The sequence below is a fragment of the Scophthalmus maximus genome, chromosome 14 (genome assembly GCF_022379125.1).
Source record: "Scophthalmus maximus strain ysfricsl-2021 chromosome 14, ASM2237912v1, whole genome shotgun sequence".
NCBI classification, from domain to species: Eukaryota; Metazoa; Chordata; class Actinopteri; order Pleuronectiformes; family Scophthalmidae; genus Scophthalmus; species Scophthalmus maximus.
The window spans coordinates 19,963,568-19,989,664 of NC_061528.1; the positions used below are offsets into that span (position 1 = coordinate 19,963,568).

Sequence of the window (26,097 nt, forward strand, 5' to 3'; positions counted from 1 at the left end):
AGCAGCGGTAAATATAAAACATTCTCATAAACTTTTGGAGCTGATCGGTCTAAACACCTGACTCCACAATTTAAAACATTTTTAAAAATCACCACAATAGACTTATTTAAAATCACAATGATTTCACAATTCAATTTTATTAGCATAGCGCCCAATCACAACATAGATTATCTGAAGGCACCTTACATATTGAGGTTGAGACCTCACAATATTACAGAGAAACACAACAGTTGCCACAATGAGCAAGCACTTAGCGACTGTGGAGAGAAAAAAAAATCCTTTTAACAGGAAGAAATCTCCAGCAGAACGGACATCTGCCCCGAACGGTTGGGCTGAGATGAGAAAAATGGGGGAGAGAGGAGAGGTGGGCAGAAAAGAAAAAAAGAGAGAGAGAGAGAGAGAGAGAGGACACAGTTGGCTAACAGTTGCTCTAATCTCTACCCAACTGATACCTAGAATTACAAAAACAATTAGATAACATGTTGTTAATGTTCCAATTAGGTGGGGCAACAAGATAGTGTGTATGGGATCAAGTCAAAATAATCAAAGTTTGTGTGTTCATTGGAATGAAGGAACATATCACAGGCTCAGTGATGTGTTTATCATAGTTTTCAGAAACAATGGAGCATTAAGGTACAGAGGAATAACATCTATCAGGCTTTTGAAACTAGTAGGAGACTCTAGGTTGGGACTGCTCATGGGACAATCGGACTTCATGGCTGTAGACTATTAAAGCATTTGGTTGACTAACTCATTAATCTTCTACATCTGCTAATCATTTCATATCAGTTTGAACTTTATCTCATCTCTAATAATTCTTGAGTTGGATCAGTAACCACAGTTGTGGACAGGCTTTCATCTTAGAAACTTGAAGCTACAGCTGACAACCATGAACAACAAATCGGGTGATGAGGAAGCCCAGCATACAGAAAGCACCCAGCAGGCCAAAGACCACATACACTGTAAAACAAGGGAAAAGCATTCATTTTGAATTAAATCAGAATTGGTATTACTTGTAGAAACACAACAAAGTCAGACTTCAGTTTTCACTGCTGTGCATGTGTAACCTGTGGTCATGCTTCAATGTTAAACTGTTAACTTTCATAGCATCATCTGTCAATTTTATTTGGGGATACTGAGTGTTAAAGTAAAACAACAGTGACATACATGAGCTTCTGGGTGGAGGATGGCTGGTGAAGGCACAGTAAGGTTTACTGGAGACAGAGTTGTTGTTAAAGAACGCTGTCACAGAGACGGTCACACAGTACTCTGTACCTGGCTGCAGGTACATGATCACCTTCTCCTCACTATATGGCAGATTCAGTCTGAACTGAAACACAACAGACAAACCAGGATATAAAGGGCATTAAAAAAAACTGTCCATAGTTTGTTACTAATTCTAAGAAAATAAAATTAAATAAAAATTATAAATGATTTACCTTTGGTTTTTCCTGAAATTCCACTAATCCATAGAGAAAGGCTTCAGTTGTATGTATAGTATTTTGTATTATTTACACTACAGTGCTGGGCAGTTATGCATCATTAAGTGATGAGTTACAGTAACGTGTTTTACGGACAAGTAATGCCAGGAACCTGGCATTGCTTTGTCACAATGACAGTCAGTGGATGTAAACACTAACCAAACTCTCATGGTATGTACTGTAGAAATAGACACAGCTCAGCTAACAGTTCAATGTCTGTGCTGCAGAAACTGTCCACTTTCCACTCTTGGATTTATTCCTGTAAGCCAAAAGTGATTTACTGAAAGATTTTGTATTTTGTTGTATTATTTCTTTGGTAGAATACTTTTTTCTGTAGGTGGCGCTCCTTTATGTCTTTGTTCAGGAGAAAAACAAACTAACCAGAAACTGTTGCTGTTGTAAAAGGGATGCATGTCATTTCCTGTGTAAAATTACTGTATTTGTTCCAAAGAAAGAGCTGCCACTCACTACATGTTCAGAACAGGAAATGCAAAAAAAGGCAAGATATAAAAAAATGGTTCCATTGATCATGAAAATATTGATTAGTGCAGCATTTATAGATTTTTCCCTAATAAAGATTTATGTAATCTGTAACTATAATAAAAGCTTTTGACAGTTTACTAGATATATGCATATCTGATGATTGACTAATCAACCAGAGAATCATTTAAAAGCTAAAAAAATTCATCTTTAAGTAATTTCTTACAAGTTACATAACGCTGAAATTACTGTTGGTAATACTGGAGGTTGTGGTTTGGAAAAACTAAAAACAACAATCCTTAATGGACTTAAGGTGTCTGCAGCGATAAGGGGAGAGTTTAAAAAGGACTATAAAAATACTGACTAGTGCAGCTGTGTGACACATACCTGTGCCCCATCTCTGGTCCTTTGCACATTGAGAATGACTCCTCTGTAGAGGTTCTCCAGCTGGAGGCTCTTAGTTGCAGGAGCTTTGAGCAGTAGGATCAAACAGTTCCCACAGCCAGACACAGACACGTTGGGAGGTCCCAGCACAGCTGTGGGGAGAAATTAACTTACTTTATGTCAACTGTGAAGACAGCAATCAAAGGACAAATAATTATGATAAAAAGAAGACAATATGATGGCTGCCATCACATAAACAGTGCAAGAGATGTTGGGCAACACTTCTATTTTCATTCAATTACTCTGAGAACTGTGTGAAACTTTTAAATGTTCTATGTGTGAATGTGTTGATGATTTCTCACTGGATGACAGAGGCAGGAACCAGCCTGTTACGGTCCAGTTGGATGTCAGGCTGGGTGTGAAGGCCTGGACACGGGCTTTGTATTGAGTGTACGGGTTCTTAAACACTCTAGTTAGGTTGCACATCTGTCCAGGTGTCAGCTCCAAACAACCTACCACTGGTCTCCACGAGCTCTTCCTCCAAAGTGGAAAAAAAAACAGATGGAGGTAGAGAAAGATTGATGATAACCCAAGGACACTGTCAAGATTATTACGTCATCACCACAGCAGGAGGGCGAAAAACATAACCATCAACATGCTCATGGATATATTACCACAGACAGCGTTTACAGCTTTATGAAAGGGCAACTTACTGAGCTGTCTGCTTGAGGTAGACATTTACTCAAAAACGAAAGTGCAAACTGACAGGGTTAAAAAAGTGCTTCAGAAACAAAGAAATTAAATGTATGACATATTGTACTTGAATTTAGCAAACCGAGACGAGGTGGAAGAAGAGCATGGAAGCAGTTTACTGCTTTTATTTTTTTTAGCACTTTGTCTTACATTGTTCATATGAAAGGGGCTTTACATTTGTTTTGCTGATATACAACAGGCAAATGCTTTGTGAGTTAAACGGCAATAAGTTCCTCTGTAAAAATCAAGATGTAATTCGATAATTAGGCCTTTGTTATTAGTGGTTTGTCAAGCAACCATAAGAAAATCAGTGCATCTGTTTTAGATGTGAAAGCAGGTATAAACGGGGAATCATATAATGGTCCTGAGTCTGCCTCAATGTGTTATCTCCTCTATCGTCCTGTCCCATTTGTCTGAGTACTGTGGGGCCAGTCGACTTGAATACCTCTGCTGGACGATTTGGACAGTGAAGTGGGTGTCGGAGGGGGTCCTGGGACCTGGCAGGAAGTTGACTGTATGCTCCATGTTAAAGGAAGAGATGGAGACATTGGAAGGTGCTGGGAGAGAAACACAAAACACTATAGAGAGAGAGAATAAGAACATCAACTAAAAAGGGAGAGTGAAATTATTTTGATTTTGACAAAGTTGCGTCTTTATTATTTTATAATTGCATTACTGCCCATTGTAACATCTGCTGTCTGCACACATTTAAGAAAGTTCATTTTGAACTGAGAATTCCAATAAATTGGCCACATCCATATTCACATATCTTTATACTGTACACATCAAATCCATATGCACACATCTGCACACAACTAGCCAAAGTATATGAAAAAACCTAGACCAAAAGTGTAAAAACACAGATAAGCAGCGAATTAAAAAACAAAAGAAAACAAAGGAGCATTACCAACGTGTAAATGCAGAAGAAGCAGTGTCCACAGACCCATTGTCACACGTCTTTCGCAAAATGCTACGGCTCTTGTTTTGCTTTAGAGCACACAACATATAGAGGGATGGGAGGGAAATGGGAGTATGTGTGGGGGTTGTTGTTCTCATGTAGTGCTGAGTTTCTATTTCCCCAGAAGTCCCTCCCTGTGTATTTTGCCCTTCAAATCTTTTTCTGTATCTGACTCAGTGAGCTTTCATATAGACGCAGGACATAAACACACACTTGGCATTACCTTTACTTTGTTTCTGATCTGTCCCAGTTTAATTGGTTGTACTTTTCTGTGCTAAGGTAACTGTTTCTGTACATAGTGAACTTGAACAACACATGGAAGATGTGCACCTGCTTTTAATGCAATAATTCAACTGACAGAGCAACATTTACCAGCTACATTTTTATTATTATTGTGAAACATACTATACGTGTCTACAGCTGCAGACTGAATAACAGGACACTTTGACTATCTTGGCACGGAGTTAAAATTCTAATTATACATGTATAACCTAACTATCCTGCTGCAATGTGTATGATCGTTGACTATATAATTAATTAATTCAAAATAGACCAGAGTATAAAAAATGACAAATGTGACAACAAAATTATAAATTAAGCAGCTCACAGTTACAACATGAGGACCTTTTTTGCAAACTATTCCCATTTACTAAACTTTTTCACAAATTCAATATCTGGTGCATGTCAAAGGACAATGCTTGAAGATAAAATCCCATTTTGAAATGATTTTGCACTGGTAAACATCATCAGTAATATTCAGAACAATACAGCTGAATAAATGTTGTGCACCTAACATCCTTCAGCTTAAATGCTAAAAAGTCAAATGTTTCCTCACTCTTTTTTCTCTGTAATATCGTCATCGGTAAAATCCAATATCGGTCGGACTCTAAACACAACAAAACAAAAACTGCACAAGCAAACTGTAAAAGCCATCCAAGGATGCAAAGAACATTGACGCTGGTGTTTTTTGAGTGCATTTACATGAAATCTATAGCAAATTCTACAGCAAACCCCAATTCCCTTGAGCTTTCACATTGCAGGGCTGAAATCCTTGCATTATAGAAAAGTATTCCCTTACAAAGCCATCCAGCTGCTGATTAAACCACCGTAAGTGTATACTGTACATTTTCACCATCAGTCTCATGGGCTGTGGTGTATATTCATCTGGCTTTACAAATTATTCCGTTTAGATTGTGAGAGGTAACTCAGCTGTCTGAAATATGATAAAATAAACTATATGGAGCAACGTTTTAAACTCTTATCCTAAACTTCCTAAAGTGTTTCAAGTCAGATTCAGCAAACTCTCTTTACTGCACAAACCACAATGGTACTCAGTAGAGCCACGTCAGTCCCCCGATATTTACACAAACAACACCACATGTTTTTCCCCCAACAAGTTACATGCATCATTCCCTGGGAAAAGGGTGAACATGTACAAAAAAACCCCCAAAAAAACAAACAAACACTCAGCACCACAATTTTATTGGTTCTTTCTTGGACCATGTCCCATCTTTCCACCAAATTACGAAGCAATCTGTATTTTTTTTGCGTCTACTAAACTACTGGAACCCCCCCCCCCTCCAAAAAAAAAACAGGGGTGAAAACATTACTTTCTCAGCAGAGATATAAGAGAAATTTGACAAATCTCATCAGTTCATTGAAGTCGCTTGTCACCTCAGACAAAATTGGTTGGTTCTACTGGATCTAGCCCAATTAGGCATCATTGTTCTACTTGTATTAGATGATTGACATGAAAAAAAAAAGTATTTTTATTGGAAATAATATGAAGCAGTTACTGTTTGCAGGACTTAAACTGTTGGAAAACAAAACTCATATCAAACTGTATTGGTTGGTACGGGCTTAGCTCAATGTAAGTGCAGCACACCCATCTTGAAATGAGAATTACCCATCAAAATATCAGTTGTCAGTGTTTCGTATCATTGAAATAAATTTAGACCAATGCTAGAAACAGGTTTTAACACATTATGACATTCTGAAAATATGTCAAATAAGGAAATCTGTACTTGGATGCCCCATATATCCAGAGTGCTCCTCTTCCTCTTCTTCGTCACCAGAGCAGGAAACTTTTTCTATGGCAACTTTCTTAGTACACCATGAGAGTTGAGTTGGAGTGATGTTGTACTCCTCTGAGGCAGATTGAGACTCTGGCTCTAACTCTGCCAGGTCAATATTTGATTCCAACTCCTCCCGTTCCTCTCTGTGCCTGCCGAAGGTTAATGTGAGGAGGTTCACATCCTGATTGTCCATATGTCCCACTACCTCCTTCTCAACCTTATCTGTCTCAATTATTCCAACAGTCAAACTGTCTGTGTCTGTGCTCATTGTGTGGTTCAGCCCAGCACTGGAATGTGTCTCTTTTGAAAGTGAGACTTCAGACTGTGGACTGAAGTCTGATGTTTGGTTTGATGAGAAGTTTGGCTGTGGTTCAGAGAAAAAGGCTGACAAAGATGATGAAGAGGGGGAAGACAGGAGGTTAGTGCCCACCCGCAGTTCATACTCTCCTCTACACCCATCAGTGGTGACACTTTCCCCTTCGCTCTCATCTGCTGACTGGTTGCTTCTCTTTTCACCTGAAGAGGGGAGTATTGGTTCAACATTGAAAAGGGAAGACAAGGACATGCTGCAAGGAGCAATGACCAGAACCCCGTCTTCGTGATGGATGGATGTCTGAGACAGAAAAATAGGCAGAGATGCAGAGAAGATGAAGAAAGCAAAAAGAGACAGAGTTGGTTAATGTTAATGAACAGAAAAACATCAATAACTATTTTGACATTCGATTAAATGTGGATCCTTTATCAAATAAAATGACTGAACAGTTCTTGGTTACAACTCCTCATAGGTCAGATGATGCTTCTTTTCTCCATTTTATACAATAAAATATGTACTTTTTTTTTTCTAGCCGAAAGTGACATCTTCAAATGTCAAGAAATACAATGTTTTTAAGGCTCAGTTATTGTTGACATTGGCGGAATAATGTAAATTCAATGAATAAATGTTTATTAGTGAGATTATAGTTAAAGGTACTACTACCATCAACTATAAAAAGCAAGTACTTTCTTAAAGGAATTTGTTTAAATTATAATGGTCAGAATAAAAATTTAGAATATAGAATTTGCTATCCATCATCATTTATAAATAAAATCTGTAATCAGGCATATCAAAAGCTACTCCTTTTAGATAAACCCCCCTCTATATCTTAATGTCACTGTGGTTGACTTCAGGTAGTTAGAATTGAACATGATACTATAAAAAAGTGTCAAAACCCCCCTTACACGAGACAAACACCACAAAAAAAACAAAAAAGTTTACTGTAACGGACGCCCACATCCATAACAGTTCTTATTTCACAGTATGCTATAAAAAAAATAAAGCTAACACTGATAGGAACTCAATCTCAAATCAAATCAATTTGTGACAACTGATGAACTAATAGTCTGGTGTGTAAATGTCAAACCCGCCTTTTTATGTGCTCACATTTAGTGCCATAGCCATTCAGTCATTCATCTTAGCACAGCCAAATTATTTAAAAATATGTTGTTGCATGGCTTATACTGAATTCATAAACCATCTTGTGTGAAAATAACTTCCATGGTGCTAAGTGATATTATTATCAGATTCCGACTCTGAGGGTCGGAGGAACCCCACCAACCACGACTTCGGAGCTCCGAGTTCTGAAATGTAATGGAACACAGCATGAGTTATTGGTAGCAGCTGCTTCCACTGAACTCTACGATTGTTATACACTATATACGCACACAGAACACAAGCCGCAATACTCTATCAACATGAGAACACTGTAGTGATGATGATGGTTAAATTTAAGAAGAAGCGCTCTAAACTGTCGGTTGGAAGACGTTGGAAATGCATTCGCAATGGCTTATGGGATGAGTAGTTCCTTCCTCTTAAAATAATTATAGAATTATAAAGTCTAGTACCTTTGCCTTTTTTCCCGTTTTCCAATTTTTTTCCTCTGAATAAAACGTTTGATGATGACATTCATCTCGTAGCTTCAGGGCTTGGTTTCACGCTTAAAACTCTTTATATGTGGATTTTATGAAATGTCAATGAAGAAAATGATGGGAAATTCACTTCCGGAACTGGAGCCATTCAAAAAGTGGGCAGTCACTGTTGCTCTTTATTGGGCTGTCGTGCTATTGTTGTAACACACTTTTTTGAGTAGAGGGGGACTTTTAATCATGGTTTATCTGACTGTACGTAATCATTGTGCAGTATATGCAGCATGAAGACAGAACAGACAACCAACCACCTCACGTTGCATGAGTGGCGTAACTCCTGTCGTGAATGGGGCAGTGAATGGAGTCTGTGCGTAGTGGTGTTTGTCAGCATAGTACGAGCGAGCGAGAGAGAGAAGAGCTGCGCGTAGCAGTAATGCTTATCAAAATGGTCTGTAAACTAACCGATGCAAAATTCAGTGGTAACCGGAAGACGTCAGAGCAAACTGCTGCCAAAGCTAACTGCTTAGTGACTGGCTGCTGGACGGAGCTGCTGCTGGGGCGGGAGGGGCCGGCAACTTAGTCCAGCATCCAGTCACTAAGCAGTTAGCTATAATTTAGATATAATGTTTTGGTGTTTGTAGCGCCCCCTAATGCCCGATCTTTGCAAAATTTGGTCCAGAGCCTCACAGAAACACGGAAAACAAGTATTTTTACGTAGGTTTTACATGGATAACATTTACTTTGGCCAAGATATGCTATAGTTCGTGTTTGGCGGCTAGCTACAAAAAGTTTGTTTGTATGTAATCTGCGCATTTTTCAACTGAGCAAAATTCCTTTAGATAACTTCTTGTCCGGTCCATCTGAAGATGGGATATACGTAGTTTGAGGTAGGGGTGGGTATTGGCAAGGACTTCACGATACAATACGCATCACGATACATGGGTCATGATACGATTATATCACGATACATTGCGATAGGATGCATATTGCGATATTCCACATAGTTAGCTGAAAGCAGCAGACAAATTGAGTCAAAACAATGTAATTCCTTTTCAATGTATTTCTCCATTCTTTAATAGCACACTTGCACTTTAACTGAAAGCACTGCAGTGGACACACTGAAAATAAAGTGCATATGCACAGGTACTTAACACAATTAACTGAAATGTACAACATAGTGCATATTAAATATATATATATATATAATATATAATATTAAATATATATAACCCTGTATAACCCCTATATCTCCTGTCTCCACTCAAGTCTCACTCTGCTGAAAAACAATAATGCAATAACATTAGCTTTAGAATATCAGTAAATATTAAGTGCAATACAATACGTGACAATTGAATTAAATGTATCGCACTTGTAATATAAATGTTTGACTATCATTCAGTAGTATTTATGCTTTTTAAACTGTGAAAATGTGAATGGATATTTTTGAATGTTGTATTGATAAATATTGACAGCAGTCTTATGTTACCTGAAATGCCCCCTTGCTCCTTGCAGCTTCTGCGATGATTATAGCACAGATGTCCTGGCATTGGTCTTCTGAAAGGAAGGGCAAGGCCTTTAACCTTGGATCCATAGGTGAGGCCACACAAAGAGTCTCCTGCTCGTCCAAGTACCTCTTTTTAAGATCCTGGCATACAGCAGATTTGATTTCCCTTGTCAAGTTGGAATCAGTTGGACTGTCTTGTAGATCATGGATCAGCTGGGCATGGAGTGGTGCTACAACTGATAGTGTTGGAGTTGTCTCCTGTGACATAACAAGTGTAGCTACCTTCATGGGCTTCATAGCAGTGACTACTTCTTCGGCAGCTGTTATGTCTGACTCGCTTAAGGTGCAGATCTCCTTCTCTGTCTTCCTCACCTCAGCTGAGAGGAGGGCAGCATGGATGGCTGGCTGTTGCTCTAGGAAGCGCTGCAGCATGCCATGAGCACTGTTCCATCTGGTAACAACGTCAGCGAGCAATTTGTGTTGAGGCAGATTTAGCAGCTTTTGTTTTTCACACAGAACATGGCTGGCTGTGGTGCTGCATCTGAAAAAGCTGGTTATTCTTCTCACTCTTCAGAGCAACCGTGCGACTGGTGTTAGCTTCAGCCAGATTTAAGGTGTGCGCGAAACATTTTAAATGTAGCATACCACCTAGCTGCGCTGCGATGGTCATGTTTGACGCGTTGTCAGTGACTATGGCCGGGTCCTGGCTTGTTATGTCCCATTCCTCCAATGCACGTTTCAAAAGCTCGGCGATGTTACTGCTAGTATGGCTCTCATGCATTGCCCTCGTCTGCAAAACATGAGAAATAAGTTTCCACTCCTGATCGATGTGGTGCGACGTGATCGTAACATAAGACTCAGTGGCTCTCGATGTCCAACCATCGCAGGTAAGGGCAACTCTTTCTGCTGAGCCAAGAGATGTTTTTACTACTTCCTTCACTTCTTCATACATCCTTGGCACAGCTACCTCCGTTATGTGTCTGCAAGTGGGGATCACATAGCACAGCTCCATGGTGTTTACCATATACCTGAAGCCGGTGTTTTCAACCACGCTATAGGGGCGCAAATCATGACAAATAAAAAGCACCACCGACTCCGTAATCTTCACAGCTCGAGATGAGGTAGATGAAAATTTGTTCGTGGTATCATCCAACGTAGTTTGCCTCGGGTCGACAGGTTTTGGTTGTTGCTGTAGCGTTATTTTGTCTGCATGGCGTCTGACGAGGTGAGTTCGCAAGTTGGTTGTGTTACCTGAATATTTCACGGCAGCGTGACAGAGTTTGCAAATTGCATTTGCTTTATCCAAGTCCATGCTCCCTGGTTTGTTTTTGAAACCGAAGTCCACCCACACATTGGCTTTATATTTTGAAGGCGCCGCTCTAATATTATCAGTCGACATGCTGCCGCCATTTCTCACTCTGCCAGAAATGGCACCCGGCAATTCGTGCCAACCAGCCGCACTGCGACACCTACAGGAGCGGAAGCTGTAATTCACAACCCGTTTAAAACATGATTTTTTTTCTTCCTTCAAAATACAGATTTTTGGAGCTGGAAATCCATGTAGTAAGTATATCACGTAAATAAATATCGCAATATATTGCCGTATCGATTTTTTAGCACAGCCCTAGTTTGAGGCAGATCGGGCGAAAACTCTAGGAGGAGTTCAAACAAGGAGGTCTTGCACATGTCGGAATTCTTTTTGCGGAAATGGGCGTGGCCTTTGTCATTTGATTAAGCTACATTGAACGAATGCGGGGACGTAAGGTTTTTTAAATGTGCGATGTGTAATGTGGAAGTTATAGTCCACAATGCGTCTACCTTGATTATTTAGTCACCTACTGGTCCACATTAGTAATTTTTGGTATGTGAGGTGTATGTCGCATTGTGAATGTACCCTGGATATTTGAGGTTGTTGAAGTTAGTGTAAGATAGGAATCCAATAAACATTTTTTTGGGGAGTGGCCTTAGATCGTACCCTATAAGTTTCGTAAAAATTGCAATTGCCCTTGATGACATTTGTATTTAGAGCACCCCCTAGTGGCCAATCTTCATCAAATTTGTTGGCAAACCTCAGAGTGTCCTACCAAACCAGAATCTGAAGTTTAGTGTTGATAGCATTTAATTTGGGCGAGATATGCTAAAGTTGGTGTTTTGGCAGCTACCTACACAAATTAGTTTTTACGTAATTTTCGCATTTTTGAAAGAAGCAAAATTCTTTTGATTTGCTTTTTGTCAGCTATGTCTGGAGATGCTACGTTCCAGGTTTCGTGCAGATCGGATGCATGGTTTAAGAGGAGTTCGAAAAAGTAGATTTCAGACAAATCGCCATTTTGCGGGGAGGAAAGTCAGGGCGAAAATAAGCGTGGCTTATCTAAGGACATTCAGCTTTGTTCAGGGAACATGTGGATATAAGGTTTATAAATGTGCGATGTATGATTTGAGTTATAGGGCAAAACGCGTTTTTCCTGTAATTGTAGCGCTCCCTATTGTCAGAAGTGTGTCAATTTGTGTGCCTTGGGTGAGTGCAGGGTTTCTGGACAATCCTTAAAATCGCACCACTGGAAAAAGTAAAAAGTACAAAAACAGGGTTCCCAGCACCGCTGGAACTGGGAACCACCTTGCTGCTTGTAAACGCGGTTCCCAGCCCCCACTGGCTTGGACCCCTAAAAAACAACCAACACTCCGTGGTACTACCACCCACTACTTTTACAGACTAACAGTTACATGTAGCTTTCACTCACCAGGACCAGTGGTAGTGGCCTCCTTTTCAGACAGATAAATCCAGTGAACACCAGCAGGGCCACGACGACCACACCCAACATTAGCAATGAACAGAATACAGCTGAGAGCCACTGGTCTGCAGAAACAACAAAAAGAGGTTTTGAAAAGTTTACATTTTAGGGAAAAAATAAGTCAAAAGTGTTATAGGTTATAGTTATAGGTCTCACTAATGAACACCTTATTATCAGAGATTTACTGATATTGAAATTAAATAAAACCTGTAAAATAATGTATGACTTTTGTTTTGAAGCAGTGACTGAACCACAATGAAAACTTTGTTTACTCATGACATGGGAGAATGATTGAAGTACAGAAGGGTTGATGATTCTCTTGAGATGATATGAATGAAAGACATTCACACCCAACTGTCATTCCAATATGCTGCAAAGTGTATGAATATTAATGGTCTGCTGGTATGTTGCTTATACTATTCAGATTGACACAGTAAAGCTCAGTGTGACAGATACCTGTGGCAGAATCAAACTGCCAAGCTAAGGGGGAAACAGAGGTGACGTAGTATGAGTAAAAAAAAAAAGAAAAAAAATTCTGTTATGATTCAGAACTGATTCACAAATACCAAAGGTCGGTTTTAAGTGAATAACTTTATGTTGATGGAACAAATCAGGCAACGCTAACTTTTTTATATTGCAATAATGTCCTTTCATAATGACATCCTCTTGACATCAATCAAGAGTTTAGTTAGGAGGGAACTCCCTAAAATTATCATCTGAAAAGAAGAAAAACTTCTTCACACTTCAGGCTGTAAAATCATGGAACGAGCTTTGGGAGGATGTGGTGTGGGCTCTTTTAACTCTTTTAAAAACACATTGGATAAATCATGGTCAGATATACTGTATAATTCTAAAATTGATTTGTGATTACTACAACCGGTCATGGCATATTGCCGCCCACAACTGAGTCTGGTTCTGCTAGAGATTTCTTCCTGTTAAAAGGGAGCCTCACTGTCCTGGTCATCATCATCACTAAGCTCCTGCCTTGAGGAGATAAAGGCGTGGATGACAGAAAACTTCCTACAGCTTCATAGTTCCAAAACAGAAGCTATTTTAGTTGGTACACCAGACCAGGTCCAGTCATCCCCCATAACCCAAATCACCTTCTCTGGTCTAAATATACCCCTGTCATCAACAGTCACCAACCTGGGTGTAAGATTTGACCCTCATCTTACATTTGACACCCACATTAAACATCTGTGCAAGACCTCCTTCTATCACCTCAGGAACATTGCCAAACTCTGTCCCACACTCTGTCTGTCAGATGCCGAAAACATTGTCCACGCCTTTGTCTCCTCAAGGCTGGACTACTGCAACGCTCTCCTCATCGGGACTCATTGCAAGAGCATTGAAAAGCTTCAATACGTCCAAAACAGCGCCACAAGGATCCTGATGAAGATACAAAAATATGATCACATCATACCCGTACTTCACTCACTCCACTTGCTTCCTGTCTCTTTCAGGATTGATTACAAAATCTCCCTACTCACCTATCAGTGCATCCATGGCAATGCCCCTCCCTACCTCAAAGATCTACTCTCACCACAAACCTCCTCACCCAACCTCCACTCTGGAAACAAAACCTTCACCCTTCACCCCGGACCAGGCTGCGCACCATGGGGGATCGAGCCTTCTGCTCAGCCGCTCCTCGCCTGTGGAATTCCCTTCCAGACCACCTGAGGGCTCCACAAAGCACTCTCTCTTTTAAGGGCCTAAAAACCTTTCTTTTTAAACAAGCATTCCCCTAAATGTTTGTACTTTTTCTTCTACCAATGTTTTTTTCTTTTTAAACCTATTTTTTTCATATTTCTTTTATCTTGTTTCTACTTTGTAGCACTTTGAGATTGCTTTTAGCAATGAAAAGTGCTCTATAAATGAAATTTATTATTAGGGCCCGAGCCAGCTAGGCTGGCGAGAGCCCTATATTATTATCATTATTATTATTATTACAGATCGATGTTGTTTCATTATGGGACACACAAAGGAAAACAGCACCAAATCGAGCCCAAAAGACTCCCAGAATACAACACAGTTGTATTCTCAGTCGGTGCTCATTGGAGATTGAGAGTTTTGTTTACTGGGAGAAGACCGGTAAACAAAACCGTCACCGGGCTGGGAAGCCGGACAGATTAGCGGTCGCTAACATAACCTAGTTTATGCTATCTAATGCACCCACAACCAAACACTTATGTCCATTTATGATTTTGTACAGTTTGTTTATAGTTGTAGCTTCTTTCGTTTATCAGTTCAGAACTAAGATTGATGATAGCTGTTTGTTTTATTTAAATACTATTGATTGTGAATTAATAATGCTTAAGTTTAATAAACTGTATTATATATTTAAACAGAAATTGTCTGTGCTATTGTGCATATTGTGTTGTAATAACTGCTGGTGGCAGGGTCATTGAAGACGAACAGAAAAATAGCTAGAAGACCTTGAGCTCTTAAGACCTTAAGGCACAAGGCCAAAGCATGCAGGACAACCCCGGTCCCATCATAACCACTATTGGAGCTCCCACACTTCAGAACAGACTCAGTACTCTCAGTCTGGGTGAAAACGACATTAACTCATTTGAAATGACACCCTATTGGAAAGGCCGGCTGGTGGGTCTCATACAGCAAATATGAAGTTGTGTTTCCAAAGACAAGTTGGATTGCGGGTGTGCCAAAGACTTTGTCAACAGAATCCATTTAACTGATGAACGCCTATTCCATCTCGCAAGTCATGCAGTGAGTTGCCGTCTCCTTTGGTGCTTGTATGGAAAAAGAATGGTGATCTATGCATCCGTGTGGACTACTGGTGGCTTAATGCACTCTCTGTGAAAGATGCTCATCCGGTACCCCATCAAGCTAATTGCTTGGCTGCTTTGGGAGGAAACACCATCTTTAGCACCATGGACTTAACATCAGGGTTCTATAATGCACAAGCAGGACAAGCAGTTCACTACCTTTACTACACCAGTGGCTTTAACTACCTTTACACCTTTACTACACCATGAGTTCAACAGACTGCCTCAGGGCCTGTGTAACAGCCCAGCGGGCTTCATGCGTCTCATGATGAACGTTGTGCTAACTAACCGATGTGTTGGTCTTGCTCCAAATGAGGAAGATGCCCTAAATAGGCTCAAGATGGTTTTGGGATGGCTTAGAGAGCGTGGGCTGAAGCTGGCTCACAAAAAGTGTAAATGGTAAATGGACTGATTTATATAGCCCTTTTCTAGCTTTACAGGAAAATCACATTAACCCATTCACACACTCATACAGCGGCAAATCAGGGTTAAGTGTCCTGCCCAAGGACACAACGGCATGTGGACTGGCGGAAGCTGGGATCGTACCGCCAACCTTCAGGTTGGAGGACGAACGACTCTACGTCCTGAGCCACAGCCGCCTGTCACGTCATTGATGGGAACGGAGTTGCCACAGATGCAGATAAAGTGCAAGTCATCACTGATATGAGTGAAGTGGACCTAATGATGGATGTTGGAGTCACACCTTCAGGTAAAAAAGGTCAAGTCCTTCCTTGGGATGCAGCTTTCCCCCCAGTAACATTTCACTGTGGCTGCCCGCCACGGCTAAATCTTACCACGGCAGAAAAATTAATTTCAATCCAACCAATCAGTCATCTCAACAAATACTTTGGTGACTCCAGTCTACGCCCCCGTGCATGTCCGTGTGTCCCATTCATTGACTAGACTTTGGCTGTCCGTCATAGTCTAATTTGTTGCGCCATAGACATAAAACAAATCGAAAATATTTTAACATATCTCAGAGCAACATACAAGATCTCTTAAGGTGCGTTCAGCAGAGCCCTGCTGTGTTGTCATTAAAGTTAGTGACCATTCTCAACATTATGTTTAGAGCGGGCTGTTTGCTTGGTCTGCGGTGTTGCTGGTTGCCCTTTCCTTTTTTTATTGCAAAAAGTGACCTGCAGTTAGGGGTGGTCGATCTGACGATACTGTGATGAGTCTAATACAAGACAGTCTTGTTACAGAAAACTGCATGTGCATTCATTACAACCAACTGATATTATTTTATTTTTTCAAAGGAGAGAGTAGCAGCGTACTGAGGAGAGATCACATCTGTGCGTCTCTGTCTGTGTCGGAGCATGTCCGGTGCAGTGGGCTTGGCCAACTCTCACTGCTCGTCTGTCAGCAGCAGAGATGCTCAGATCCCAGACCTGCTCTGATGGCGCAGAGAGTGAACCGGTCGAAAGTCTGGTTGCCACAAGTGCAGCAAATGTTTTGCAACTGTACATAAACAGTGGTGATCATCATTCATATCCATACAAACAATGTGTTTATGGTTAAATTCTTTCCTGCAGAAAAAAATTGTTTACAAGAGCACAAAGTCGTTAAAGATCTAGCCTCCTAAATTGCTATCAAAGTTCACCAGATTGATGGATTTAATCTTAAAATGTACAAAATTTTCTTCTGGGAAGGGTCTGACATCCACCCCCCATTGTCTCTTAAGATTCTATGGGAAAACGAGCATGCATTACACAATACAGTTGGTTAAAAGCACGAGGCTTTATAAGAAGTGGTAGTAGTTAAAATGTGCTTACTCAGGTTTTTTCTAAGGAAAAGAAAAACAAACGCACCACCCAACCATGGCCCCCGCGCCAAGCATCTTGATCCACAGGAAACACTGGGATGGTAATTTACTACCAGAAGTTAATACAAAATTGCTCTAGCATAGCAAAGCCCCTTTTCTCGCTGACTGCTGCTATACCTGGCAAGACTAGTGCAAGAGGTGCTGCACATTTCAAGAGGTTTAGCCCAGGTGATTTGAAGTAAGTCCTTGACGCGTGCACAGTTCAAGTACTGAGCACATCATCTTGAGTTCCTTGCACTCAAATGGTCTAGGTGCGACAAGTTCAGTCATTGGTCTAGTAAAAAACTATTTACATTTGTGTAATGTTTTCTTTGGGAATCATGCAAGCACTTTTACTTTCATTGATACAGGAAGATGCAATTTTTTATTTTTGTCAGATTGCACAGCACAAAAGTGTTGTGTTTTGGATGTTGGGACTATGCATTTTCTTTTGAGAAACTTAAAAATTGGCATATGGGGAACCTTTAAAGCAGGACCTAAAAATACAGTCTGCATGTGTGTAACATGCTATTTACAATTTTATTTACTTAATTGTTCACCTGAAGTAAACTTTTTTTACTCAGATTTTATGGATATGGTGTATTCTTTATACTAAAAATAGATTTATTTTTTAAGTTGACTGATATAGTGTACATATTGTGTTGTAGTAACTGGTTGCGAGGGTCAGTGCTCGGATTCACATCTTCACTGTTCAACTTTTGATTTCAATATCATAAATATTGATATTTTAAATTATTTCACAGGTTTGGCTAATAAGTCCCTGTTTTTTGTGTATTTTAATAATTATTAATAATTGTACTTGATAAATATAAGTAACTTGATCATTTCCAAATCTGCTCCTATCGATGAACAACAATGTATATTTTGAATTTAGATGGGTCATTACAGTTAAAATATTAACTTTTCCCTCCAACGTTCAAATGATTTTGGGATCTTGAATAAAAACTAATATCCCTGAATACACCTGTGTGAATGTATAAGGCATGACCTGTACCTGCAGTATAGATGCTAGAGGTGAAAACACATACAGGTTGACTGTAGTTGGACTCCTTGGACTCAAGGCTATCTGTGATGCAGACTGAGACACAGTACTGTCTGCCAGGGGCTAGATCCTCCAAAATCTGTGTTCCCAGAGATTTGATGGCCTTGAAGAACTGCGCAAAAGGAGATGACAGACCACTATTAGTTTAGTACAAGACTCAGTGGAAACAATGAGACAAACACAGCATTACTTACACTGTTGAAACTAAAGGAAGCCATGTTACAGACTGTTGGTGATTCATGCAATGTGAGCAGTATGGGTACTGTATTCATTATATACAGTTGGATCTATATGTATTTGCACACTGGCACAATTTTAATTTTTTTCCTCTGTATACCCCTACAATTGATTTGAAAAAAATCCACCATGATGTGATTGACATTTAGATATTCAGCTGTAATTCAAGGAGCTTTAAAATTCACATTAATAGTCTAGAAATTACAACGATTTTTATACATAGTCCCTTCATTGTCACAGGCTCAAAAGTTACAATGCAATTAACTGATAATCAGTCAGTCATTCGAGGCAAATTTGCAGAAAATTGTGTGACTGTCCCTCTATTTATAAAGCCAACAGTACATCGATTTACACCAGTTCATTTTGTGTTAGATTAACGTAATAAAATCACAGTAACGTATTTTTTCACTGGTCACACTGAATATGAAAACACAGTAATACACCTAGAGTTTTGGTTTTCATTTGCTTATATGGTCATGCATACAAAGTCTGCTTACTCATATCTAGTAATGCTTATATAGTTTGATTTTTGCAGATCCATTTATTCTTCAGTAGTAGTACTGAAGTATTGACCACGTATGTACACATTCTCTCTTCTGTTCTCTAGTCACTCTGCTCATGCAGGCCTAAGCATGAAGATTCTTATTCATTAGGAAGCAGGTTGTGCTGAGCCCACATCAGCACAACCTGCTGGATTTTTTAAAACTGCTGTTTTTAATGCCCACTTAAACCTATTAGACATGATAACACAAGTATATAAATCAGTGTAATTGATTATATAAGTTTATAAGTTAAGTATGTGATCCCAGATACCATGGCTCTGTCTGCATTGTTGCTCTTGATCTTAAGTTTGTAACTTAGAGTGTCATAGATCTCCCTTCGGTGTTCCATGGGAGGATGAAGGTCTACACAAAGATCCCTGCCACAGGGTGTCACAGTCAGCACTGGCAGGTCCAACTGAGCTGGACGACACAGACACAGGGGCAAATAGGATAATGAAGGTGCAAGTCAAATTTCCATCACATGACAGAATTGTAATTTACAAGGAATAGAGCAAGAGTGAACATAATAAGTATTAGTCGTATACTTAATGTTGCCTAACTTTTGATATATATCACTGATGCCTCAAAGCATTGAAAAGACACATAAAAAAGAAACATCCCTATACATATTCCTACACATCAGACCACTTCAGGAACAACAGAGCACATAGTGAAGAGACAACAATACAACAGAAGACACAAATTAAGAAACTGTTCTCTGCTACAACAGAAAAGAATAGATCCAAATAGAGAAAAGGATGCCATGACATGACTGTTTGAAAGAGAAGAAAAAGAATCTCCTTTTATTTATCAATCTATTTCAACACAGTGCCACTTACTGTCTTTGATGGGTATAAATGCTGGGTGGATCAACGGTTCTGAGGCCTGTCCTTCCTGCATTGTTATAACCTGGGCAAAGTAAAACTCTCTTGGGTTGTAGAAAGCACCTGTGAGGTTGCATACCAGAGGGTACTGGACATGCTCACAGCCAGCCACTGGCACCCAGGATGTTCCCCTTCAGGAGGGAAACAATAAGACTTAAAGGAGCAGTAAGCGATTTTGGAAATAGCTTGTTTCTCTCTCTGTTGTTGTTTTGATCTTACTGCTCTGGAATTGGAGACCGACTCGCTAACCCCTAGGTCGAAAGCCCTGAGTTGCAGCACCACCCGTTAGCAGGTGTCTTAACGTGTCGACGCGTGAAGTTTACAAACTGCAATTGCATTGTTGTGAGGGTGCGGTCCGCACCATTTTTATTTTTTTTCGATTCATGGGGCCAAGGCTGAGCCGAGAACCAGGATTTTTTTCGGTGCACACACAATAGCAACAGCTAACAGATGGTGAGGAAATATTCGCTGATTTTTACAAAACATGTATTGCCTTAGATTCGCTTACTGCCCCTTTAAACGCAAAGACCTAAAGTCGATAATCCAGTAAAACATGTAAAATGACGGTTAAAGGAGACATATTATGCTCATATTCAGGTTCATAATTTAATTTGGGTTACCACTTGAAAAGGTGTACATGCTCTAATATTCAGAAAAGGCATCTGTGTCCTTCATACTGTCCATTGCAGCTCCTCTTTTAACCCCTCTGTCTTTAAGCCACCCTGACTTCACAGCCAGGCTTTAGATTTTAGCAAGCCCCCCAAAAAAAGAGCCGGTAGGCACCACAGATACTAGCACAAACACTGAAAAAGTGATGTTTGCATAATATGTCACCTAAAAATGATTTGGTTTTGATTGACATTACCTGGAATGCACTATACAAAACTATAAAATTGAAAAAACAGATACCCGTCTTTGCAAATTAACTTTTCATTTGTTGTTGTTTGTTTGTGTGTGTGTGTGTGTGTGTGTGTGTGTCTGTGTGTATGTGTACAAATGCTGACTCACATCTGTAATCTTATTCCTGATGTTACTCAAACCAAAAGTAACTGGTTCTATTAAGAATCCACAGGACTTTGTTTACAATTTCATCACAAACACATCTGAAACCCACTTTGTTGTGGTAATGGCGACATGGTAGTGCACTCCAGCTGGGGTCCCTGGTCCTGGCTGCCACTTCAAAATATGACTGAAATGGCTGGGGATCACGGTAGGGTTTACAGGCGGTGGCAGTTCATTCATAGCTGTAATTCAAACAAACAGATAGGACATTACATGGAAATATATATAATTTTAGATTCGACATTTACCCAAGTCCTACTTGTCTTCCAAATGTTTTCCATGACAGCGCTAAGATCGAAACAACAGATGAAATTTGGGATGCTGTGACTCAGGAGATAGAGAGGGTCGTACACTAACCAGAAGGTCGATGGTTCAATCCTCCAGTCTCTGTCCTGAACTATCCTTGGGCAAGACACCCTAAATTATCCCTAACAGCTGTGCCAGCAGTGTATGAAAGATGCGTATAGAAGCTCTGTATGAAGATGTGTGAATATGATTTGTACTGAAAAGTGCTTTGAGCAGTCGTTAAGACTAGAAAAGCTATATTTAAATACAGTCCGTTTACCATAAGTACACTTATGTACAAACTTTATGCATTTTATGTAGAACCACAAACCAGGGGGAAGTTATACAAATTTGCAACACAGTGTCCGATGGTTAAGAAAATGCACAGGTGCATCAACCTGGGCTCAACGTGGATGAGGGGGCAAGGGCCAGTTCAACGCTGCTTGCACCTTTAATTAAAGCTCCCATATTATACACCCTTTCAACAAGTTTACATTGATCTCTGGGGTCCCCCAAACATGTCACTGAAGTTTCTTCCATAAAAACACCCCTCAGATCCTTCATTCTAGCATGTGTCTATTTTAGCTCTGTTCTGAATAAGTGGTATCCACTAGTCTTCGACCAATTTATCGGCCGGCCGACAATATCGGCCGATGTTTGCGTTTTTTATGTGTATCGGCATCGGCCGATGCGTGGCTGCTACGTTCGCCGATAGTTTTTTTTGGGAGGGCAGATCCGGTCGCCTATTGGGCCCGGCCCCGCTCTCTCCGAACCATTTACCCAGTGCCGTTGCGGTGCCTCTGCCCTAGGCTGCTGCACTGCACGCCCGCCGGGTACCAACTCTCCCTTCTCCTCCGGACAGCGGGAATGGGGATTCAATGTCTCCCACCCCAGAGACGAGCCACAGTCTTGGCCATAACCCCACTTTGACTAAGACCTCAGATCAGATGAGACAACCCGCTGAATTTAATTCTTTTTAACTATTAAATTGAGGGAGCAAAAGTAGTATCGGCTCCAAATATCGGCTCAAGAAAATCGGCAGTCCGTATCGGTCATAGGCTAAGGCTGATGAAAAAAAAACCGGTATCGGCATCCGCCCTAAAAAATCTGTATCAGTCGATCCCTAGTATCCATCTACACCTGCAACCTGCACCGATTGGACGGTACTAGCTGTCAATTACACTGTATCCCCGCTCCAATGCATACGCTGCATTATCGTCAATGTTACTCTAGATAGGACCATCATTTACGAATTGAACATCATGCTGTATTGGAGCAGACTTGAAACTGGCGATTGAGACCATAAACTCCTCAGGAAAATGTTTACTGACATTATGAATCAAGTGAGAAGTAGCGTCATTGTCAAGTAGGGACTTCTTCTTTTTGCAACCAGGGAGTCGCCCCCTGCTGGTCATTCCAGAGAATACAAGCAGAATCGGTTTTCTGATGGTTAGTCAACACTTTTGTGCATCTCGGTACATTTTGGTCTAAAGTCTGTACTAAACTAAAATCGATGGAGACACAAGTGTTCAACAAATGTTTTGCAAATAAAGGCAGTCACACAGAACATTTGGTTAAAGTGAAAGTACACTCTAAATGACTCTAATAATATTTTCCCCAAACCCTCTGTCAGACCATTTTATGTGTATTCATTTGCATTAACTGAATTTGGTTGACAGACTGTTACCTTAAACCCTTGGACTCTTCTGTTGTAAAGGGTTGTAGGCCTTTCACTCATTCACCCTCTCCTCAGTCAGCCTCCCACTAGCTGCAGCTGTTGTGTACTTTCACTTTCACTAAATATTTCACAGATTGCTCATGTCACCGTCTTTACTTGCAAAACATTTGTTACACTTTAGGTAGCCAGCATTGTCTTCATTGATTTTGGTGAAGACATTCACTCTCTGCCATCGCTAAACGGAGAAGGCGAGTGTCTGTGTCGGGTAGTGAGGACTGGCCACGCCCCCTGCACAGTGTAGGCTCCAACACAGAGACTCAGGATTGGGAATAGCGAAGATTCATCATAGACGAATGCATGAATTTCATTAATACTGTTAGCAGCACTGATAACGTTGGAGCTTACTGATAAGACGGTCTTTCATACAGCTCACAAGTTTAACGTTGTGTCCCGGACTGTTGGCACCGATCCATTCTCTGGCTTCAGTTTTGAAGCTAATCCTATGGTTGTACTGGCTTTGTAAATGTTGTAGAAGCAGTCTGTCGTAAAATAGTTAGCATACACATAAAAACAATTTACTGGCTGTTTCGAGCCCATTTCCATAAAAAATAAAATTAATCCACTGGGTCTTCAAATCCCAAGACTTCTAAATTCGTTTGAGAAGCCAACAACAGAGCAACGGGCATGCTTTACACTTGCCATCGACATCTTGGGCGTTAGTGAGGAAATAAAACAAGGCTGCAGCAAGGTATTCAGTGGGCAGAACACACACCTAACTCTGGGAGGGTCACCCTTACCTGGAGGCGGCGTTGGGACCCTATAGGATGTTATAAGGGCGACAAAGCTGAACAGCTTATTTGAGAACACGTCTTCTTAAAGGTGGAGCAAGCAAGTGAGAGAATGGATGGACTTTTCTTTAAGGGGGTTTGTTAACATGCCAGGCAGTGGTGGCTGGTGGAATTTTTTCAAGGGTGGGTTGTGCCATGACTTAATGAAACAAAGTATCAAAATCACACATTACTTCTCTGCAGTTAAATACTAACCAATTATTTTAATCCAACACAAAAAAGCAGTATAATATTAAACATGTAATACAATATGCTATAATGAAATAAAATGTGATAGAATATAATAATTGAAAATATGTATTCATTTAGATGTCCCTATGGATCTTATTTTGGTGGGAAAATCAATCGGGAGATCAACACTGGATTGGAAATAAGGAGTAAAGTGCTCTGCTGCAAAACCCTCTCACCTTACCCAAGGCTTCACCTATTGTGGCAAAACATTAATACTGCAGTACATCTTTGAATATAATGATTATATATAAATAACCTGTTAAAGTGAACTGCTTCCCTTATTCACTCTCTTGCTGTCTAATTGCGAGCTCAGGTTGATCTGGACTCAGCTTTCACCTGTAGTTTCTCCAGGTTTCACCTGTAGCTTCTCCTCCAGTTTGTCTCTCAAATGGAATTCTCATCCCTCATTGTCAAGTGTCCGTGTTGTCGACTTCGCTTGGGGCGCATAGAACATGTTCAGACTACGTTCCGTCACTGGCTTGGGGGGCTCGCTTTCAGCGCCCCAGAGGCATCAGAACGGGTCTGCGATTGTCTGCGATTGGCTGTGCTGATGCACTCAGTGGGTGCTTTTTCCAGCGCCCCAAACCGTAAGGGCGCAACACCAGAGGGGTCCGGGTCGGGGATGAACAGAATGCTTAATCCCAAATATTGATTTATATTACACTCTTACTTAAATTAAGTTGTTACTATTGATTTTAATAAATATATATATTTTTTTTTTAATTTTAAAGAAAATTAAAGGAACACTTTCCACAGTCGCCACTGATGCCAGGGACACATATTTACGTTAGAAAACCATGGAAAATTGTATTTTGCATAATATGGGACCTTAAAATTCAACCTCATATCAAATATCTTATGTCAATCAGACAGTTACTTAAAACAACAAAATGTCCTCAGAAGAGACACTTCTAGGGTTTCAGGGTTACAAGGCCCATATACAACACCATTTGACTGAGCACTCACCTGACAGGACCTGAGGCAGCAATGTGAGCATCCAAATGAGAGCAGTCATGACAAGCAGACCAGATCTGATACCAGCACTGCCCTTGGTTCCTCAAGGCTCCATCACACCTCTGCAGACTTTGACGCCACTGCTGCCCTCACTTTCCATGTTAACCCCAGCTGTCAAAACAAATCTGCAGTTAGCCTGAGTGCGACTTCTACTTGTAAAACATATGATCCTATGTTGAGTAGCCAGTTTAAGTTATCATTACTCTGGACAACAACATCTGTCAAATTAATATAGGACGGACAGAAAGTAATTTTCCAGTGACACCAAGTCTGAGTTATTTTGTGTGTCAATTGAGCCTCGGCATGAATTAAGTCTCCATTTAAATGTCATATCAAGTTAATATCCATTAACTTTTGTCATTTAATCAACTGAGAGTTGATTTCAAAATGTTGCCTCAGGTTCACCTTAGCTTGGACTTGGAACAGCCAAATTGATCGGATGGTAGCAAAAATGGACAGAGACATTGCTGCTATAAAACTTTAAACTACAGTTATCTATTTCACTCAGCAGGCATAAGGCCATTTACTGTTGTCTCCATCTAGAACTAGTTTAATACAGAGGACAGTTCATTATTGAGCAACGGTGGCCTAGAATTCACTACCAAGTTTCTTCTTTTGTTTTGTTTTTAAGTTGAGACTATCTGTTCACACAAAAATATTGTCAAGTGAAGAAAATATTTTTTTTTCTTAGGTTGATATTGAGAGGTTTCGATGTCGGTTGTTACGTGTTGAAGTGGTTGGATTGTGTTGTGATGAGTCTTTTGTTAATATAAATGATATGGATGTGTATTAATGCATTTACAGTTATCGAAATATTTTTGAAAAAAGTATTGGGACCCCAGGAAGTGTAACCACTGTTACAATACAGTGGGAAAATGGGAATCATACTTAACTTAAAGCTTTAAACGTTTAGGTTTCCTACATGAATTACTAGTAAACAATTGTCCTGAAGTTCTAAAGACAGATAGCTTCAAGTCTTCGTCCCTTTCTCCGGATGTCCATTTTGTAGCTAGCTAGCTAGCTAGGTAACGGACCTTCTTTCTTAGCATATGTATACCAACTTGCAAGCCGAGGCTTTAAAAAATAACTCAAAACATACAAACCGTTTGTAACATGCAATTCTGTGTTTGATATCACAGCTACCTTTCCTGACAAGAGAATCCATGTTTATCCATCTCGGCTACAGACAGGTCTCACCACTGACGGACAAACGTAACGTAAAAGTCTACAACGACTGCTCGTGCTGCCTTTACGGACCTCTAGTACAGTTGCAATCCCAAAGCAGCGGCATCGGGGTTTTCTCAGTGCAGCGATCACTGCACAGACACTTCAGA

General features: G+C 40.3%; 2 protein-coding genes across 6 annotated transcripts; both read right to left on the minus strand.

Annotated features, from left to right (window-relative positions):
* Nucleotides 1–105: 105 nt before the first annotated feature.
* Nucleotides 106–6,015, minus strand: LOC118283001 (interferon alpha/beta receptor 2). 3 transcript variants are annotated; one of them, XM_047337349.1, is made up of 6 exons: nt 4,006–6,011; nt 3,544–3,655; nt 2,708–2,883; nt 2,349–2,497; nt 1,168–1,330; nt 106–960 (listed from the first exon to the last, which is right to left on the minus strand). In XM_047337349.1, the coding sequence occupies exons 1-6, from the start codon at nt 4,043–4,045 to the stop codon at nt 875–877; spliced, it is 726 nt and encodes a 241-aa protein (XP_047193305.1). In that variant the 5' UTR covers nt 4,046–6,011; the 3' UTR covers nt 106–874. The 3 variants fall into 3 exon arrangements, with proteins under 3 accessions (XP_047193305.1, XP_047193304.1, XP_047193306.1); XM_047337348.1 differs by having other exon boundaries at nt 3,544–3,676; nt 4,006–6,006; XM_047337350.1 differs by lacking the exon at nt 1,168–1,330 and having other exon boundaries at nt 3,544–3,676; nt 4,006–6,015.
* On the minus strand, nt 4,375–26,024 carry LOC118282868 (interferon alpha/beta receptor 2). Of its 3 annotated transcripts, none has more exons than XM_035604383.2 (8): nt 25,907–26,024; nt 24,716–24,874; nt 20,760–20,889; nt 19,601–19,776; nt 19,033–19,181; nt 17,935–18,094; nt 12,279–12,394; nt 4,375–6,744 (listed from the first exon to the last, which is right to left on the minus strand). In XM_035604383.2, the coding sequence occupies exons 2-8, from the start codon at nt 24,762–24,764 to the stop codon at nt 6,061–6,063; spliced, it is 1,464 nt and encodes a 487-aa protein (XP_035460276.2). In that variant the 5' UTR covers nt 24,765–24,874; nt 25,907–26,024; the 3' UTR covers nt 4,375–6,060. The 3 variants fall into 3 exon arrangements, with proteins under 3 accessions (XP_035460276.2, XP_035460275.2, XP_035460277.2); XM_035604382.2 differs by having other exon boundaries at nt 25,867–26,016; XM_035604384.2 differs by lacking the exons at nt 24,716–24,874; nt 25,907–26,024 and having other exon boundaries at nt 20,654–20,768.
* Nucleotides 26,025–26,097: the final 73 nt, after the last annotated feature.

What these genes read in the sequence shown, in the direction of transcription:
- LOC118283001 (XM_047337348.1), bottom strand. Translation starts at nt 4,045, where the DNA reads ATGGGTCTGTGGACACTGCTTCTTCTGCATTTACACGTTG. An exon ending in TCTTCTGCATTTACACGTTG is followed by an intron (nt 3,677 to 4,005) that starts GTAATGCTCCTT and finishes CTCTCTCTATAG; the next exon opens with TGTTTTGTGTTTCTCTCCCA. An exon ending in GTTCCTGCCTCTGTCATCCA is followed by an intron (nt 2,498 to 2,707) that starts GTGAGAAATCAT and finishes TTCTCCCCACAG; the next exon opens with CTGTGCTGGGACCTCCCAAC.
- LOC118282868 (XM_035604383.2), bottom strand. Translation starts at nt 24,764, where the DNA reads ATGACTGCTCTCATTTGGATGCTCACATTGCTGCCTCAGGTCCTGTCA. An exon ending in GTCGCCATTACCACAACAAA is followed by an intron (nt 19,777 to 20,759) that starts GTGGGTTTCAGA and finishes TCCCTCCTGAAG; the next exon opens with GGGAACATCCTGGGTGCCAG. An exon ending in CTCTAGCATCTATACTGCAG is followed by an intron (nt 12,395 to 17,934) that starts GTACAGGTCATG and finishes TTGTTTCTGCAG; the next exon opens with ACCAGTGGCTCTCAGCTGTA.